Source organism: Salvelinus fontinalis, chromosome 8 (genome assembly GCF_029448725.1).
Source record: "Salvelinus fontinalis isolate EN_2023a chromosome 8, ASM2944872v1, whole genome shotgun sequence".
In the NCBI taxonomy this organism is placed as follows: domain Eukaryota; kingdom Metazoa; phylum Chordata; class Actinopteri; order Salmoniformes; family Salmonidae; genus Salvelinus; species Salvelinus fontinalis.
Window position 1 is genome coordinate 29,580,464 of NC_074672.1, and position 16,446 is coordinate 29,596,909.

Genomic DNA, 16,446 nt, shown 5'->3' on the forward strand with positions numbered 1-16,446 from the left:
TGTGCTCTTTTAAATGTTCTCTACTTTTATGTATTTTTGATACTGGATGTTATCAGATCTTCAACCAAAACCAAATATTAGATAAATGGAAACTGAGTCAACAAATAACACAACAATTACATACTTATTTAATTTATTTCATAAACAAAGTTATGCAACACCCAATGCCCCTGTGTGAAATAAAAAAAATATATATATTTAACCTTTATTTAACTAGGCAAGTCAGTTAAGAACAAATTCTTAAATAACAATGATGGCCTACCCCGGCCAAACCCTCCCCTAACCCAGACGACGCTGTGCCAATTGTGCACCGCCCTATGGGACTCCCGATCACAGCTGGTTGTGATACAGCCCAGGATTGAACCAGGGTCTGTAGTGACGCCTCTAGCACTGAGAATGCACTGCCTTAGACCGCTGAACCAACCGGGAGCCCGAAAGGTGTCTGTAAAATGAATAAAAATGTATTGCCCCTTTACACTCAATAACTGGTTGTGCCACCTTTAGCTGCAATGACTGCAACAAAATGCTTCCTGTAGTTGTTGATCAGTCTCTCATGTTGCTGTGGAGGAAATTTGGCCCACTATTGCATGCAGAACTGATTTAACTCAGCGACATTTGTGGGTTTCGTGGTTGGTTTTCACCAGGCATAATGGGACCCATGTCATCCAAAAAGTTATACTTTGAATCATCTGTCCACAGAACATTGTCTCAAGTCGAGACCCTCCAGTTGTTATTGGGAATCATGAAAGCTGGGATACGGGGCATAGTTTCCTGTGGACCATATGAGAGAGAGAGCAGGAAGAGGGAGGTCTTAAAATAGTCTCTGAGTTACAGCTCAGGCAGGCAGTCACACTGTGAGCTCCAGACCTTTCGGAGGGGAGTCGAACCACATCAGTCCATGCTGGGGAAACCTGGGCTTCATCCACGCCAGAGGACTGTCAGCTTCTCTTTAATGCATGTCTTGTCTCCAGAGGTTTACTAGAGGGATTGATCAGGGCTAAAAGAGAAGATACACATCATCTATCTTCTCCAATGCTTCTGACAGAGGAGTCTGGTCTTCTCTATTTTCATAGGTGAGCCAGATGACCCTCCTCGTGCCAACCCACATTCAGTGCAAAACCAAAGTAAGAGAAACAGTTACTTCTGCATGACTTTCATTCATTTTGCTATGCTCTTGTGAAGGAAATCTTTTGACAAAACTGCCTTTGACATTACTGTATTCTGTTTGATTCATCTACAGTTGCTGCATTTTTCCCCGCGGTATGACTGATTTGACATTAGAACGGAACACATTAAATGACTTATGTTCCTCTTTTGGAAATGTGAATGTCGTATTTTTTTGCAGTAGTTTGGCGTTTCAGACTTCATACTTTCAGGTTTGTCTCTAACAGGTTTGAAATTAATATATGTAACTACTGTAGAAGAAAATGTAAACACGGCATGGACAGTTAATTCACATCATGTGACTATAATGTACTGTACTGTATGAATGTGGGTAATCTTTATGAAAGCTAATTTATGGTTATATTAGATTATTTCTAATGTGTGATAATCATTAATAATGTTATTGACCTAAGCCAGAGGTTAACAATTGAGTGTTCAGAGAATGTTCCAAAACATGTTTATTTTCAGTAATTTTCTAACATTAGAAATGTAGGTTTCTTTTTAATATAGATAACCAATAGAACAAGTAAAAAAGGAAATGGATGTTATATGTCATACAGCTCCACCCCATGAGGCTCCGCTCTACTCATATAACTGGAGTTAAAATTCCCAGTATCTATCGTCCCCTCTGCTTGACTCATTCTATTCATCTGGATTCCTGTTTGTAATAAATCCTGTTCTAATGTAGTGTATTTGTGGCATCAACAATACGTATTACAAATTAAATAGAAATATCAATATGTTTGAATGAGGAGATTCTAAGAACAGTGCAGTACATTTAAAGTGCTACTCAAGAATCCAATGTGCAACAAACCACAAAATATGGTTTCAAAATTGAAGATTCATACGGACAAAGTCCATTGAGAAATAGGAAATATTATGTTTTATATATTCTATAGAACTCTATATTTTATAAATAGTATATATAAAATAAATATATCACCAAATTTCGTACAACTTTATTTTTCTGTTCATGAAGCTGATACGTTTCACCATTGGTTTCAGATCTTCATCAGAGCAAAAATAAACCATGATATCCTTCCCTTTCAGGTAAAGTGTCTGTGTGTGATGGTGTTCTTGAGTCTCCCCTTGACCATGGGAGACCCTGGTCCGTGCAGACACTCCATCACCAGAGATCACCTGCTGACCATAAGACACCTGGTGAGTAGTACAACTATACTGAACAATGGGAAATAAATATATATATTTTTTTTTAAACATGAAAAAATGTAAGCGGTATAAAGCTCTTATAATATGACAAAAATTATACATAACCAAGAGTGGTTTATGAAATACGTGTTTAATCACAGTGGCTCACAGTGGAGAGCAGGGCCATGCACAACCCTTTGGAGGGGCAGGTGCTCAAAGTGAAGAAAAAAACACCAAGCTGAAAGGGCACTTTTCTCAGGGCAGGTATTCAGGAACTCTTAGACCTCTATCTGTGCACGTGCCTGGTAGAGAGCATATTTTCAGTTAGATTTTCACAGTTAGACTAGAACCATTACACACTGATGATTGGGGTCGTTGAATGTCCAGCAAATTCCTCTCATGAACACAAGATATGAGAAGTCAATATCTATGTTGTTAACTTAATGACTCCTGATTTTTGCATTTATTTCTGTTTTACATAGATAGATAACCAGTTGCAGAGTGGATGCTCAATAACCTACACATTTATTGAGCAGAGAAGTTTGGTAAGGTAATTTCTATGCATAAAATGCATGTGCAGTTAAAACTTGGAAATTCACAAAGAACATTAGGTTAACTATTTTTATTTTTTACTGTAAGAAATTATACTTTCTTTGATTTTGGTACCATTTATTTTAATTGTTTTTACAAATGATTTGTTATATTTTTAGGAGAGTGGCAGAAAGTATCCACTGTGCACCACATTTATCTCAGCTAAAAAAAGGACTGTAAAAATAAGCATTAACTATAATCATTATGGCTAACCAAGAACAAGTCCCAGATATCAAGCATACCTTGTATCATAACTGTTATGAATTTTGACTGTTCTTCCATTCCATGGCAGAATAAATGTTGCTATGTGAAAGCTGCCATGCCCTGGATCTTGGAACTCCTGACCGGACACTTCAGATACACTCGGGGATCAGACAACCACAGCTACGTGTTGTCGCTGACCGTTCTCATCCACAACATTTACTCCCAGAGATGTGTGCCACAGATCAATGAGGAGCTGGAGGTGAGGGAGGTTTGATGCTCAAGAGCTCTCTCATTAATAAATAACAGCATTACTTGGGTGTTTTAAAGAAGATTCAAGGAACTCAATACTAAGCTCATAAAACTATTGTATAATTGTATAGATAGGACATGCATCCCATATACATTTTACAAACATTATTTTCTGACCCTATTGACTAGGACGACCCAGTGAGTTTTGGAATGTCATTCAGCAGTTCACCATCTGAGGCCCTGGGGAGGGTCCAGGATGTCCTGTCTGTGTACTGGGAGCTGGTGACCACCATGGACTCACCAGTAGACTGGAGCTGTGAGAGGGAGTACACAGACACCGCAGAGCCTCCCACAGCCCTCCCTACAGCACACTCTCTGACTACAGGTGGGCAACTTCCTCAAGGTCCGTAGAGATTCCCTGGCAAAGGCATAAAACAGAGAATTACATTATTATCGAATATAATAATCCAGTACAGCAATTTAGCAAAGTAGCTTAGAGAATCAGACCCACTGTCCTTTGGTGTTGCATGTATCAACTTGCTGAGCTCTCTGATTATCTTAACCTCACTTGTACATATTATAACCTGGCTGTTTTGACCTGTCTCGTTGTCCCCAGTCAGCACCTTTTGGGACTCAGAGAAAGCCCCTCAGACTGGTCTAGATGGAGACCAAGATGGAAACTTGTACAAGTTTGGTTTCATGGTCATAGCTCCATCAGTCTGTGGAGGACTGCTGTTCATATTCACTCTCTATTGCCTCATCACACACAAGGTAATAATGCATACTAAGAAGTTTGAGTTACTAAACAGCACTAAATACCCCTGATGCCTTTAAATTCAGTATCACAGTAAAAAAATAAGAGAAAGGGGAAATATACATAAAATGCAATTTACAAGTTCCTTTGTTTGTGTGATTTTGTTCCACCACAGATGTCCTACAGTACTGACCATCAAACATCACTAGGGTACCAAAACTCAAGGTAAAGTATCACACAGTATCTAGAATAATTGAACCAATGCAACATGATGACAACCCAAACATATATGTAGGTTCTAATTCAAAGTTTTACTTATAGTTTGCATACAGATATTCCGGACATAGAGATGCAGGTGGAATAAAGTGAGTATTATTTATCTATCATCTGTCAGTCTCTCTATGCATTTGCTGTAGCTACATATTCTGAATACTTCTCATTTCTCCACAAAGGCCGTAAAAGACAGATCGCTGCAGATGGAGGATATACCATCAAGCTCTCATCTCCAATAAACAATGTACAATGGTGGGTTACATATGATACATTTGATTGATATAACATCCTATGGACATTTCCAGTCTTTTTCTGGCCTACAGGCACTATCAATGGATTTGAATGGAGCTTATCTTTATGAGAATGCTATTCAAAGATGGGATATTATCATAATCTATGTTGTATATTGTGTGTATGTATGTATATATATATAATGTATGTATACATATATATTTATAACTTGACTTAAAATCAATATTTTCTTATACTGTTTATGATGATTGATCTGGTGAATAATGTGCCTTTGTCCACTGTAAAAAACAATAATTGTTTTGTTGTTTCAAATCGACTGTTAAAAAAGTTTCAATCGAAGAATTACTATACAGTTATCGCCAACATTACTGATAATAATACTTAACTATCCTTACAGAAAAAATACATGATCATGTGAAATATTCCAAAAAATATGTGTTTTTGGAAGACTTCACATGTGATCACATTTTCATATGTGTAGTTTCATGTTATCACAAGTTGCTTTACATGTTATCACATTAACTTCACATAAGATCACATGTGGACACACATAAGATTCATGTGTGTCCACATGAAAACATGTATTTTTGGAACATTTCACGTGTCCACATGAAAACATGTGTTTTTGGAATGCTTCACGTGTCCACATTAAAACGTCAGTGTCCCAAGAAAACATGTGTTTTTGGAACACTTTCTCCATTAAGGGCTAATAGTGTTTGAATTGTAGTTTGTACCATTGATGTCTTCCAGTTCTTTGCTTGTGGGGGGATTAATGTACATTTATCCAGAATGTTGAAAACTTCCTTCAAAACAGCCAATCAACAAGCTCATTAAAACTTTAAAAGCCATTTCATAGCCAGTATATTATTTTTTTCTCACCACTTCGTACATAAACTCAGCAAAAAAAGAAACGTCCTCTCACTGTCAACTGCGTTTATATTTAGCAAACTTAACATGTGTAAATATTTGTATGAACATAACAAGATTCAACAACTGAGACATAAACTGAACAAGTTCCACAGACATGTGACTAACAGAAATTGAATAACGTGTCCCTGATCAAAGGGGGGGTCAAAATCAAAAGTAACAGTTAGTATCTGGTGTGGCCACCAGCTGCATTAAGTACTGCAGTGCATCTCCTCCTCATAGACTGCACCAAATTTTGCCAGTTCTTGCTGTGAGATGTTACCCCACTCTTCCACCAAGGCACCTGCAAGTTCCCAGACATTTCTGGGAGAAATGGCCCTAGCCCTCACCCTCCGATCCAACAGGTCCCAGACGTGCTCAATGGGATTGAGATCCAGGCTCTTCGCTGGCCATGGCAGAACACTGACATTCCTGTCTTGCAGGAAATCATGCATGGGACGAGCAGTATGGCTGATGGCATTGTCATGCTGGAGGGTCATGTCAGGATGAACCTGCAGGAAGGGTACCACATGAGGGAGAAGGATGTCTTCCCTGAAACGCCACAGCGTTGAGATAGCCTGCAATGACAACAAGCTCAGTCCGATGATGCTGTGACACACCGCCCCAGACCATGACGGACGTAACCCGGGCAGTTGTTGTTGCCATTCTGTACCTGTCCCGTAGGTGTGATGTTCGGATGTACCGATCCTGTGCAGGTGTTGTTACACGTGGTCTGCCACTGCGAGGACGATCAGCTGTCCGTCCTGTCTCCCTGTAGCGCTGTCTTAGGCGTCTCACAGTACGGACATTGCAATTTATTGCCCTGGCCACATCTGCAGTCCTCATGCCTCCTTGCAGCACGCCTATAAAATAAACTAAGGCACGTTCACGCAAATGAGCAGGGACACTGATCATCATTCTTTTGGTGTTTTTCAGAGTCAGTAGAAAGGCCTCGTAAGTTTTCATAACTGTGACCTTAATTGCCTACCGTCTGTAAGCTGTTAGTGTTTTAACAACCGTTCCACAGGTGCATGTTCATTAATTGATTATGGTTAATTGAACAAGCATGGGAAACCTTGTTTAAACCCCTTACAATGAAGATCTGTGAAGCTATTTGGATTTTTACGAATTATCTTTGAAAGACAAGGTCCTGAAAAAAGGATGTTTCTTTTTTGGCTGAGTTTATTTAAAAACGTTTAAGTCTACTTGTAGGCGTACCTACTAATACAGCTGTTTACTGGGCCTAGAAAACGTATTCTGTTGTTACTATACAGTTATCCAAGAATAAATACTGAGTTATTAAAAGAGAGCTCGGATCAGCATTACAGAAGGTCTCAAATAACACATGATCAGCAATAACACTGTAATTCATTTAAATATGCATACATTTAATTTAGAGGGGTTTCATTGTTGCTGATATTGGCTCTAACATGGGAAAACGAATTCAACAACATGCAGGCCTATCTGTTTATCAAGACCAATCTTATCAGATCTTTGGTTTGAGAGAAACACATTAAAACACCTGGAATGCCTAGACATTATGACCTATTCCCACCCTGCAGCCGGATAGCAATGATGGATATTACTCTGCAAACTGATACTAATTTGCTTGTCATTACTTTGGGAGGAGTTCAAGTCCGAGCTATTGAACTGAGTCAATCTGCATCCCTCTAATTGTCAGAGTCGTTAAAGCACTCTCAACTCTGGTTTAAAATGAACTGGATCTATAGATATTTGGAAAACATATTAGGCTTAGGGTTGAGTGTCGAGTGTAATAGCAGTTATGATAACAACAATAATTCCATCAATCCAGATGCATCAGATATCAAAAGCTTTGCCATTCCGTCAGGGGAAGACTGAAACCGCCCCTGCATTTTTTTTTAGCAGTTAACACTTCTCGTAGACAATACACAGGCTAGCAGTGGTGTTGGTCTACTGGCACAAGCTTTTCCCTGAATACTTTTTAAGGAATCCAAAATGTGTTTTAATTATCTATAACCTTCTACAAGTGTATAACATATCCTCAGTGTCGATCAGGTTTGGGCTCAATTCAGAATTTTGGAATTGACTCCCATTCAACTCATGAGTTGAAATTGGAATTGAATTGGCCACTCCCCACATTATGTAGAATTTGAATGACAGGAAGTATATTTTAATTCAGTGCCATTCAAATAAATTCCCCTCAGTCATAGAACATGAGTTTCATTGAATCTGACAGTTCACACTTGCAGATACCAAAGAATATATCACTTTCCTCTGGAAACAATGTTTATATACTCGTTTAACCTTAGTGCTTAGAATAGTCAATTATATTCCTAACAACCATTTCGTTTGGCTTATTTTTGAAGGCATCAATTTAAAGGTAACACTAATGCATTCTGGGAAATCAATTATAATGTTTTGTTTTCCTTGATCATTCATTTTAAGAGTTTTTCCCGAAAATCTATTGTTTCAACAATATTTGATATGCTCGTATATAACAACATGCATGATCTTTTATGTACAAAATATACAGTATATTTGTATAGATTACACCTAATATAGAATAGAAGAGGCATTTGAATGTTATTGAATTCTATTTCCTTTCATTAAAATTTGAATTGCAATTCTGTATCCTGTTAAGTACTTCACTTCAAATTCAATTCACATTCAAGAATTTAATTGGAATTTATGAAACATTCTCAATTCAATTCTGAATTGAGCCTAACCCTGGTGTGGATGCCATGGTATGAGTTGCATAATGTGTCAATAATCTCTCCCTTCCTGCTCCGTTACGAGAAGAGGAAAAGCATTCCCATGACTCGATGGAGCTGCTGTCTGTTAGGGATTAAAGGCAGCTGTTTAAGATGAAAAGAGGAGCCTTTGACAGATGTCCCAATATGATTTAGTTCAAATATGTGAAAATTGGCACCAGAATAAGATAAGCACTTTCTGGAGGGCCGCCCAGCCTGGAGTGAGCGCTTTAAGGTGAAACAGGAGGGAGAAGGCAAAGGAGGAACATGGGGCTGGTTTTGAGTCCTGCTGGCAAAAAAACTGTTGTTTTTTCTTTCTATGTGTATCTAGTAAACACTGTTTAATTGCATTATAGTGGTTGGTCAGCCTTTAAAATGTGTGTAATTATTTAGATAATTTCAGATCCAAACATGGTCTTTGTCAGTTTCTGATTATCCATCATTACATATTTAGTACTAAGACATATCACATTCACATATCTATTGAATCCATTACTTTCACTAACTGCACAAGTAATGGATACAATGTACTTACTTGTCTAATACAACGTTGTTCCACATGAGGGAAGCAAAACACTGAGGGCTGATCCTAGATAAACATGGCCGCAAAAAACTCAGGATAAATCTCTCATTGACACCGACACATGATTTTTCAGAACAGAAAGTTATGCACATATTTCTCAAGTTAGGATTCGGCCCTGACAGTAGCACAAAGGGCACGGCAAGTCAAAGGCAGTTAGTTCCAATAAAGTGGCACTAAAATGTTGGGCGCATTCCTCTGCCAAGGTGTTGCTAACGCATGCAAGATCTTATTACGTCTGGGTATGGATTGTACAAGGTGTCGAAAGCGTTCCACAAGGATGCTAGCCCATGTTGATTCCAATGATTCCCACAGTTGTGTAAAGTTGTCTGGATGTCCTTTGGGCGGGGGACCATTGTTAATACACACGGGAAACTGTTGAGCGTGAAAAACTAAGCAGCGTTGCAGTTCTTGACATAAACCAGTGCACCTGGCACCTACTACCATACCCTGTTCAAGGGCACTTCGGCAATGTCATTTACAAAATAGCCTCCAACACTCTACTCAGCAAACTGGATGTAGTCTAACACAGTGCCATCTGTTTTATCACCAAAGCCCCATATACTACCCACCACTGTGACCTGTATGTTCTCGTTGGCTGGCCCTCACTACATATCCGTCGCCAAACCCACTTGCTCCAGGTCACCTATAAGTCTTTGCTAGGTTAAGCCCCGCCTTATCTCAGCTCACTGGTCACCATAGAAACACCCAACCGTAGCACACGCTCCAGCAGGTATATTTCACTGGTCATCCCCAAAGCCAACACTTCCTTTGGCAGCCTTTCCTTCCAGTTCTCTGCTGCCAATGACTCAAACGAATTGCAAAAATCTCTGAAGCTGGAGTCATATCTCCCTCTCTAACTTTAAGCATCAGCTGTCAGAGCAGCTTACCGATCACTGTACCTGTACACAGCCAATCTGTAAAAAGAACACCCGACTACCTCATCCCCATATTATTACTTACCCTCTTCCTCTTTTGCACCCCAGTATCTCTATTTGCACATCATAATATGCACATCTATCACTCCAGGTCGCAGTTGTAAATGAGAACTTGTTCTCAACTGGCCTACCTGGTTAAATAAAGGTGAAATAAAAAAAATAAAAAAATAAAGGATCAACCAAGTAGGCTACATACTTCTAGAATTGTAATGCAACCAATAATGGTAGATGGTAGAGGGTAGGTAGGGTTACAGAAAATGCCCATGGAGAACTCTGACAGGAGGAGAAGGAGAAGGCACAGTTTATTGACAATTTCCTCTTGAATACCTCCCTAACAGCAATGTTTGGGATTGTTTTTTGTTTTTCTCTCTCACTTGACATACAAAAGAAAATCTAAAAGTTGAAAACAATAAACAATAGCCACCTCTTTGGCCAACTATATAGTGAAATTCGATTTAGTACTTTTTCAAATGTATAACCTTTTAACCCATTCGACCACGACCACATGATATTTATTCAACTACATTACCATATTCAGACTGTTACAGTACAACACAAACCAGGATCAGATCGACATGTCCATTTTATATGGCATTATACAGAAAGTGAATGCTACACACAGAATATCACGATGGAAATAACAGACACTTCCTTACCGTTAATCTGGTTAGCCTGAAGGTAGAGGTTCTCTTGCTGATGGTGGGAATCTTCTCCAGTTTGTTGTGGGAAAGGTCCAGCTCCACCAGACCGCTGACATTGAACGTGTTGGGAGGAATCCCTCTGTCAGTCAACTTGTTATAGGCCAGCCTGACAAACTGCAGCTTGGGATACGTAGTGAGGAAGTTCACAGGGACGCTTGCTATGTCATTAAACTCCAGGTAGAACTGATGCAACACCTGAGGGAGGTTATCTGGAATCTTCTTCAATTTGTTTTTCCTCATATCCAGTAGTCAGAGACTTGAGTTCCTTGAAAGCCCCCCTGACCTCTTCAACAGTGTTGACATGAAGATGGAAGTAAGTGAGGTAGCACATCCCCTCAAACATGGATCTTGGAATTCTTGTTGTGACCCATGCGTAGATCCTTGATGGACTTGGGTAGGTTCACGGGCACGCGGGCCATCTCGTTGCTATCCAAGTACAGGCGAGCTTGCTGAAGACGTTCTTGCCCACCTTGTAAGAGCTGAGGTTCTGGTGCAAGTTGACCCAGATGAGGCTGGTGGCTTGTCAAAGACCCCATCCTGGATGCCTGTGATCTAGTTGCGCTGCAGGGAGACGTACTTCATGTGGGAGGGGACATGCGGGACGTGCTGTATATTGCGGCTGTGGCAGTACATGGCTACGGGGAAGCTGGCCAGGCAGTCACACTCTAGGGGGCAGTCATCGTCCAGCCGCTCGGCCCACATGGACGAGGGGTGGCAGTGGCTTCGCAGGTAGTTGAGCCACTGGAGTGCTGGGTGAAGCTCAGGTCCACCAGTCCAGCCACGATCAGGAACACCACCGTCCGTCTGCATGGTCACTGCAGGGAGAGGAAGGGGAACAGAGATCAGAACACAGGTGTACACTGTGGTGCTTAAATTATAATAATTGGGTTACATTTTACTTTTCTTTGTGATTGATTGAAATAAAAAACACAATTTTCTACCTATTACTTTCCAATTGTGTTGAAATTGAGTCTAGAAAGGAGTTATTAGTACTTGCCATTCAGTGCTTCTGAGTGGTGCAGCGGTCTAAGGCACTACATCTCAGTGCTAGCGGTGTCATTACAGACACCCTGGTTCGATTCCAAGGCTGTATCACAAAAGGCTGTCATTGGGAGTCCCATAGGGTGGCGCACAATTGGCCCACCGTCGTCCGGGTTTGGCCGGGGTAGGCCGTCATTGTAAATAAGAATTTGTTCTTAACTGACTTGCCTAGTTAAATAAAGGATAAAATACAAAGCTAGGTCATTAGTCATTTACAAGTGAATACCACTAAGACAAAACTGTAAAATCAAGGCTTGATAATGCTTGAAGTTTGCCCATTACACTTTCTCAAAACCTTGTTGTTTAATGTAAACTCTGAGAATTTTCAAGTGTTTTTATCAACAAACAATCGCTTTCATTTAAATACATAATTTCTCAAATGAATGGGAATAAATATACATTAAAGTAACCAGACAGTTGTTTAGAGGCAGTTCCTCCTCCCCAGTCTCTGTTGCAGTGTCTCCTTCAATCTGTGCTGGAGAGGGGATTTACCATTGTGTAAATAGCCCTCTCCCCCTTCTCGTCATCCCCAGCTGCAGCCCAGCTACTCTGTCACTTTACAACACATACATTATACAACGGGTGGGTCTAATCCTGAATGCTGATTGGTTAAAACCACATTCCAGCCAGTGTCTATTCCACAAATTACCACCGGCTAAATCTATGACGTTAGACCATCTGGTCTTCAACAACCTTGTTTTCCACCTCTCTCTCTGTTGTGCCTTGTCATTAACTCAGCTTTAGCTTAGCAACAAGGGTTATGCCTTGATGTTTCTATGTAAAGCCTTTCGGGAAAGAGATGCTGGTAAAGAGGTTAAGGTATGAGACCACATACAATCATACAAAACATGCCAAGGTATGACTGCAATCAATCCAATTAGACCTTCACACCAAAACGTGCTCCACTCTGTCAGAACGCCTCGGGGAACAAATTCACAGCTTTGAAGCTTAAATGCAAGTTATAGTCTTTAAACTGTGGAGAAAGTTAGCAAACGCCTTGACTGGCGCCCATTCAGACAGATGACCACTATTCCCTAAAGAGTGTCCCTTTCCTCTATTACCTGGAAAACAGGAGAGAATTACCTGAATTATGCAAATGATCTCAAGTTCAACTTATCTGCATCCTCTTCACCTGTGGAAAAGAAAAGTCAAAAACCAAAGTGGTGTCGTTAACACTTCACATGTAATTACCATTGTCTGTTGTCACAAACACAATGCCCTTCCATTTAATGGAGTATGAACATGACAAGAGCAATGGATGAATATTGGGTCTACCTGGATATTGCCAGGCCACTGATGGACTTACAGTATCATTGTAATTAGAACTCTACTAGTGAGGTCAGTAATATGGGCTTACTTGGAATCAACCTCAAACTACAAACAACCTCAGATCTAAATCCATGACTTCATTTGTTTTTTGTAGATTAAAATGTCCGGTATATGTCCAAGTGTCTGCATCTAAACCTCAGCCTCTGTATTAGGGAGCTGGCACCACATAGGGTGCTGGCACCACTGATTGTGCCTGAGGTAGACTTGATAATTGGTCTCTCTGTGTGTAGTGAAGATTGGCCAGGGTTGTGAACAACATGACACCAAGCAGAAAGAATGCAAAGTGTTTCCTGTTTCAGTGCCTTGGCTTGGTCCTTGAAGTTGAACTCACTGACTATGATTGGCTATGGTTTGGTATGAATATAACCAGCAGTAGGAGCCATCTGTGTCATGGTTTAATAGGACCATACCTACTACCTCTGGTGCTTAGGTTTCAAACAGGTACATGAAAAATAGGCTGTATATAATGCTACGTTCATAACCAAGTGAGAAGGGGGTATTTACTACATACGAATGGGAAAAATCCAGTTGAACGGCCCTCCAACAGGTAATTACTAATGGGAAACTCGTCTATCATCCATCAGCTCTGACCTCTCCCACATGCTGAGCTCTGACGTCACCTACTAGGGAAATTACCTCGATAACAGCATTTTAGGCAGTGAAATGCAACAAAACATTATAAAAGGTAATCTATACTAAACAAAAATATAAACACAACATGGAACAATTTCAAAAATTTGACTCAGTTACAGTTCATATAAGGAAATCAGTGAATTTAAATACATTCATTAGGCTCTGATCTATGGACTTCACATGACTGGGAATACAGATATGCATCTGTTGGTCACAGATACCTTAAAGTTGATCAGGCTGTTGATTGGGACCTGTGGAATGTTGTCCCACTCCTCTTCAATGGCTGTGCGAAGGTGCTGGATATTTGCGGGAACTGGAACACTGTCGTACAAGTTGATCCAGAGCATCCCAACATGCTCCATGGGTGACATGTCTGGTGAGTATGCAGGCCATGGAAGAACTATGACCCTCACACCCCAGATGCACAATTGAGAGCATCCTGTCGGGCTGTATCACCACCTGGTACAGCAACTGCACCGTCCGAAACCGCAAGGCTCTCCAGAGGGTGGTGCGGTCTGTCTGCCCTCCAGGACACCTACAGCACCCAATGTCACAGGAAGGCCAAAAAGATCATCAAGGACATCAACCACCCGAGCCACGGCCTTTTCACCCCGTTATATCCAGAAGGCAAGGTCAGTATAGGTGCAACAAAGCTGGGACCGAGAGACTGAAAAACAGCTTCTATCTCAAGGCCATCAGACTGTTAAATAGCCGGCTACCACCCAGTTACTCAACCCTGCACCTTAGAGGCTGCTGCCCTATATACATAGACATGGAATCACTGGCCACTTTAATAATGGAACACTAGTCACTTTAATAATGTTTACATACTGCTTTACTCATCTCATATGCATATACTGTATTCTATTCTACTGTATTTTAGTCCATTCTTTTACTTTTAGATGTGTGTATTGTTATGTATTGTTAGGTATTACTGAGTTGTTGGAGCTAGGAACACAAGCATTTCGCTACACAATAAAATGTGATTTGATCTGGGACATTTTCAGCATCCAGGAATTGCGTACAGATCCTGAAATTGCCATCGATAAAATTAAATTGTGCTCGTTGTCCGTAGCTTATGCCTGCCCATACCATAACCCCACCGCCACCATGGGGCACTCAGCTCACAACGTTGACGTCAGCAAACCGCTCGCCCACACGGCGCAATACACGTGGTCTACAGTTGTGACTGGCCGTTGGACGTACTAACAAATTCTCTAAAAGGATGTTGGAGGCGGCTTATTGTAGAGAAATTAACATGACATTCTTTGGTAAAAGCTCTGGTTGTGTCATGACTGTCCACGAGAATCCAAATAGGTAATATCAGGTTTGCAATTAATAACTTCAATCCTTTCACCCGTAGAGAAACTAGCGAGGATTAACAACTCACGCCCTGTTGTACATCAAGGGGAAAAGATTCAGGCCTGCCCTCTCAAGATTCACCAAAGGAATGTTCTTTGATTCAACAGACTTTTTGCCATTGAAAGGTCAGAGACAACCTATAGAACGCTAATGTCATTTTGTGATGTCATTAAAAATGTTACAAAAGAAATACTGTAACTTGGAAAGTATACCCACTACATGTACAAAGTTTCCAGTGTTTGCATGCAATATAATTTTTTAAATATTTTTGTTAAGAGAGAAATGTGATTTGAGAAGCTATAAGAGATAATTGTTTTCCATAAACTTTGCACAGTGAGTAGTCACTGCGACAAAGTGAGATCAGAGAGCATGTCAGCCGGCCGGAACCGCCCATTTCGAGCAATCTGTATAAATAATTGGTTAAGAAAAAACACAAATTACACCAGAAAGACGTGAAGCTGCACGTTTAAAGTGATTAACTTTGAATCTCAACACAAGGTGGAGACGATAAACTCACCTCCCGGACGATCACTGGTAAGGCTGATTAGCGGTCTTAAGAAAGTATCTTCGAAAGCGAATTTAAGTATGTACATCCTGTTACTCTGCTCAAACCATCGATACGGCTGGCTAGCCTATCTTCAAAGATGCTTCTTACAGAGTGAATGGAAGGAAAGTCAACTATGTAATTCTGTTCAGGACTACACGACAAGTCACCGGATACTGGAGAACTACAAAGAAGGACAACAATAGAATACTTTTTGGAACTATTTTGGACAATCAGAGCCTTACAAGCGTGCCGCGAAAAGGCCCAACCCCCTTTCCATGGTGGCCCTGTTCACCGAGAGACCCCCGGCGAACCCAGGCATTTCATGTAAATACATTTATGATTTCTTACTCAAAGCGGGCGGCGGTTCGTGTGCAAGGTATATGGATACTGTAGGTGGAGGGTAGGAGGGTAGTTTCTGAATGTACCAATGTTAAAAGTCTCTGTCCCTCTCCCTCCCTCGCTTCTTTAACAAGCATCAAAGTTGTTGCCCGCTAGGGACCTGTTTTCAGGTTATTACGTCTCCAGTCAATAACCAGTGCAGTATGTATGTTTATCCTGTGTTCCCACTTAATTAGCTAGTAAATAAATAAACCGATTTGTGATGTATCTGAATCATAAGGCTCAGGTTTTTGCAGATGCAAGGTTATAACTGTTCAGAATGATATGATTTGAGGTTATGATTGATAAGTTTACTGTTTATAGACATGATAGGTAAAAACCTTTTAGAGTTTAATTCAGTAGATGGTAACTCATTAAATAATTACTCTCGTGGTGCCCCAGATCCTGAGTTAATTGTTACATGATTCATTTAAATCGGGTAACAATTAAACATTGTTACTTATCTAATTAACTGTCTTCAGATTAATGTTAGTCAAGTCACGACAGTGGACATTCCTGCAGTCAGCAATTGCACGCTCCCTCAAAACTTGAGACATTGTGTGGTGTGACAAAACTGCACATTTTAGAGTAGCTTTTTGTCCCCCAGCACAAGGTACACCTGTGTAATGATCATGCTGTCTAATCAGCTTTTTGATATTCCAC

At 40.4% G+C, this 16,446-nt stretch overlaps 1 protein-coding gene and 1 pseudogene across 1 annotated transcript; one reads left to right on the plus strand and one right to left on the minus strand.

The window, feature by feature from the left end:
• The first annotated feature begins 836 nt into the window (after nt 1–836).
• Nucleotides 837–5,484, plus strand: LOC129861059 (uncharacterized). The gene is made up of 9 exons (XM_055932125.1): nt 837–1,124; nt 2,215–2,325; nt 2,796–2,858; nt 3,197–3,367; nt 3,547–3,742; nt 3,974–4,128; nt 4,287–4,336; nt 4,433–4,476; nt 4,564–5,484. Exons 1-8 carry the CDS (start codon nt 1,083–1,085, stop codon nt 4,473–4,475), a joined length of 831 nt encoding a protein of 276 aa, XP_055788100.1. The 5' UTR covers nt 837–1,082; the 3' UTR covers nt 4,476; nt 4,564–5,484.
• A 4,920-nt stretch (nt 5,485–10,404) lies between these two features.
• LOC129861486 (fibromodulin-like) lies at nt 10,405–15,724 on the minus strand (annotated as a pseudogene).
• Nucleotides 15,725–16,446: the final 722 nt, after the last annotated feature.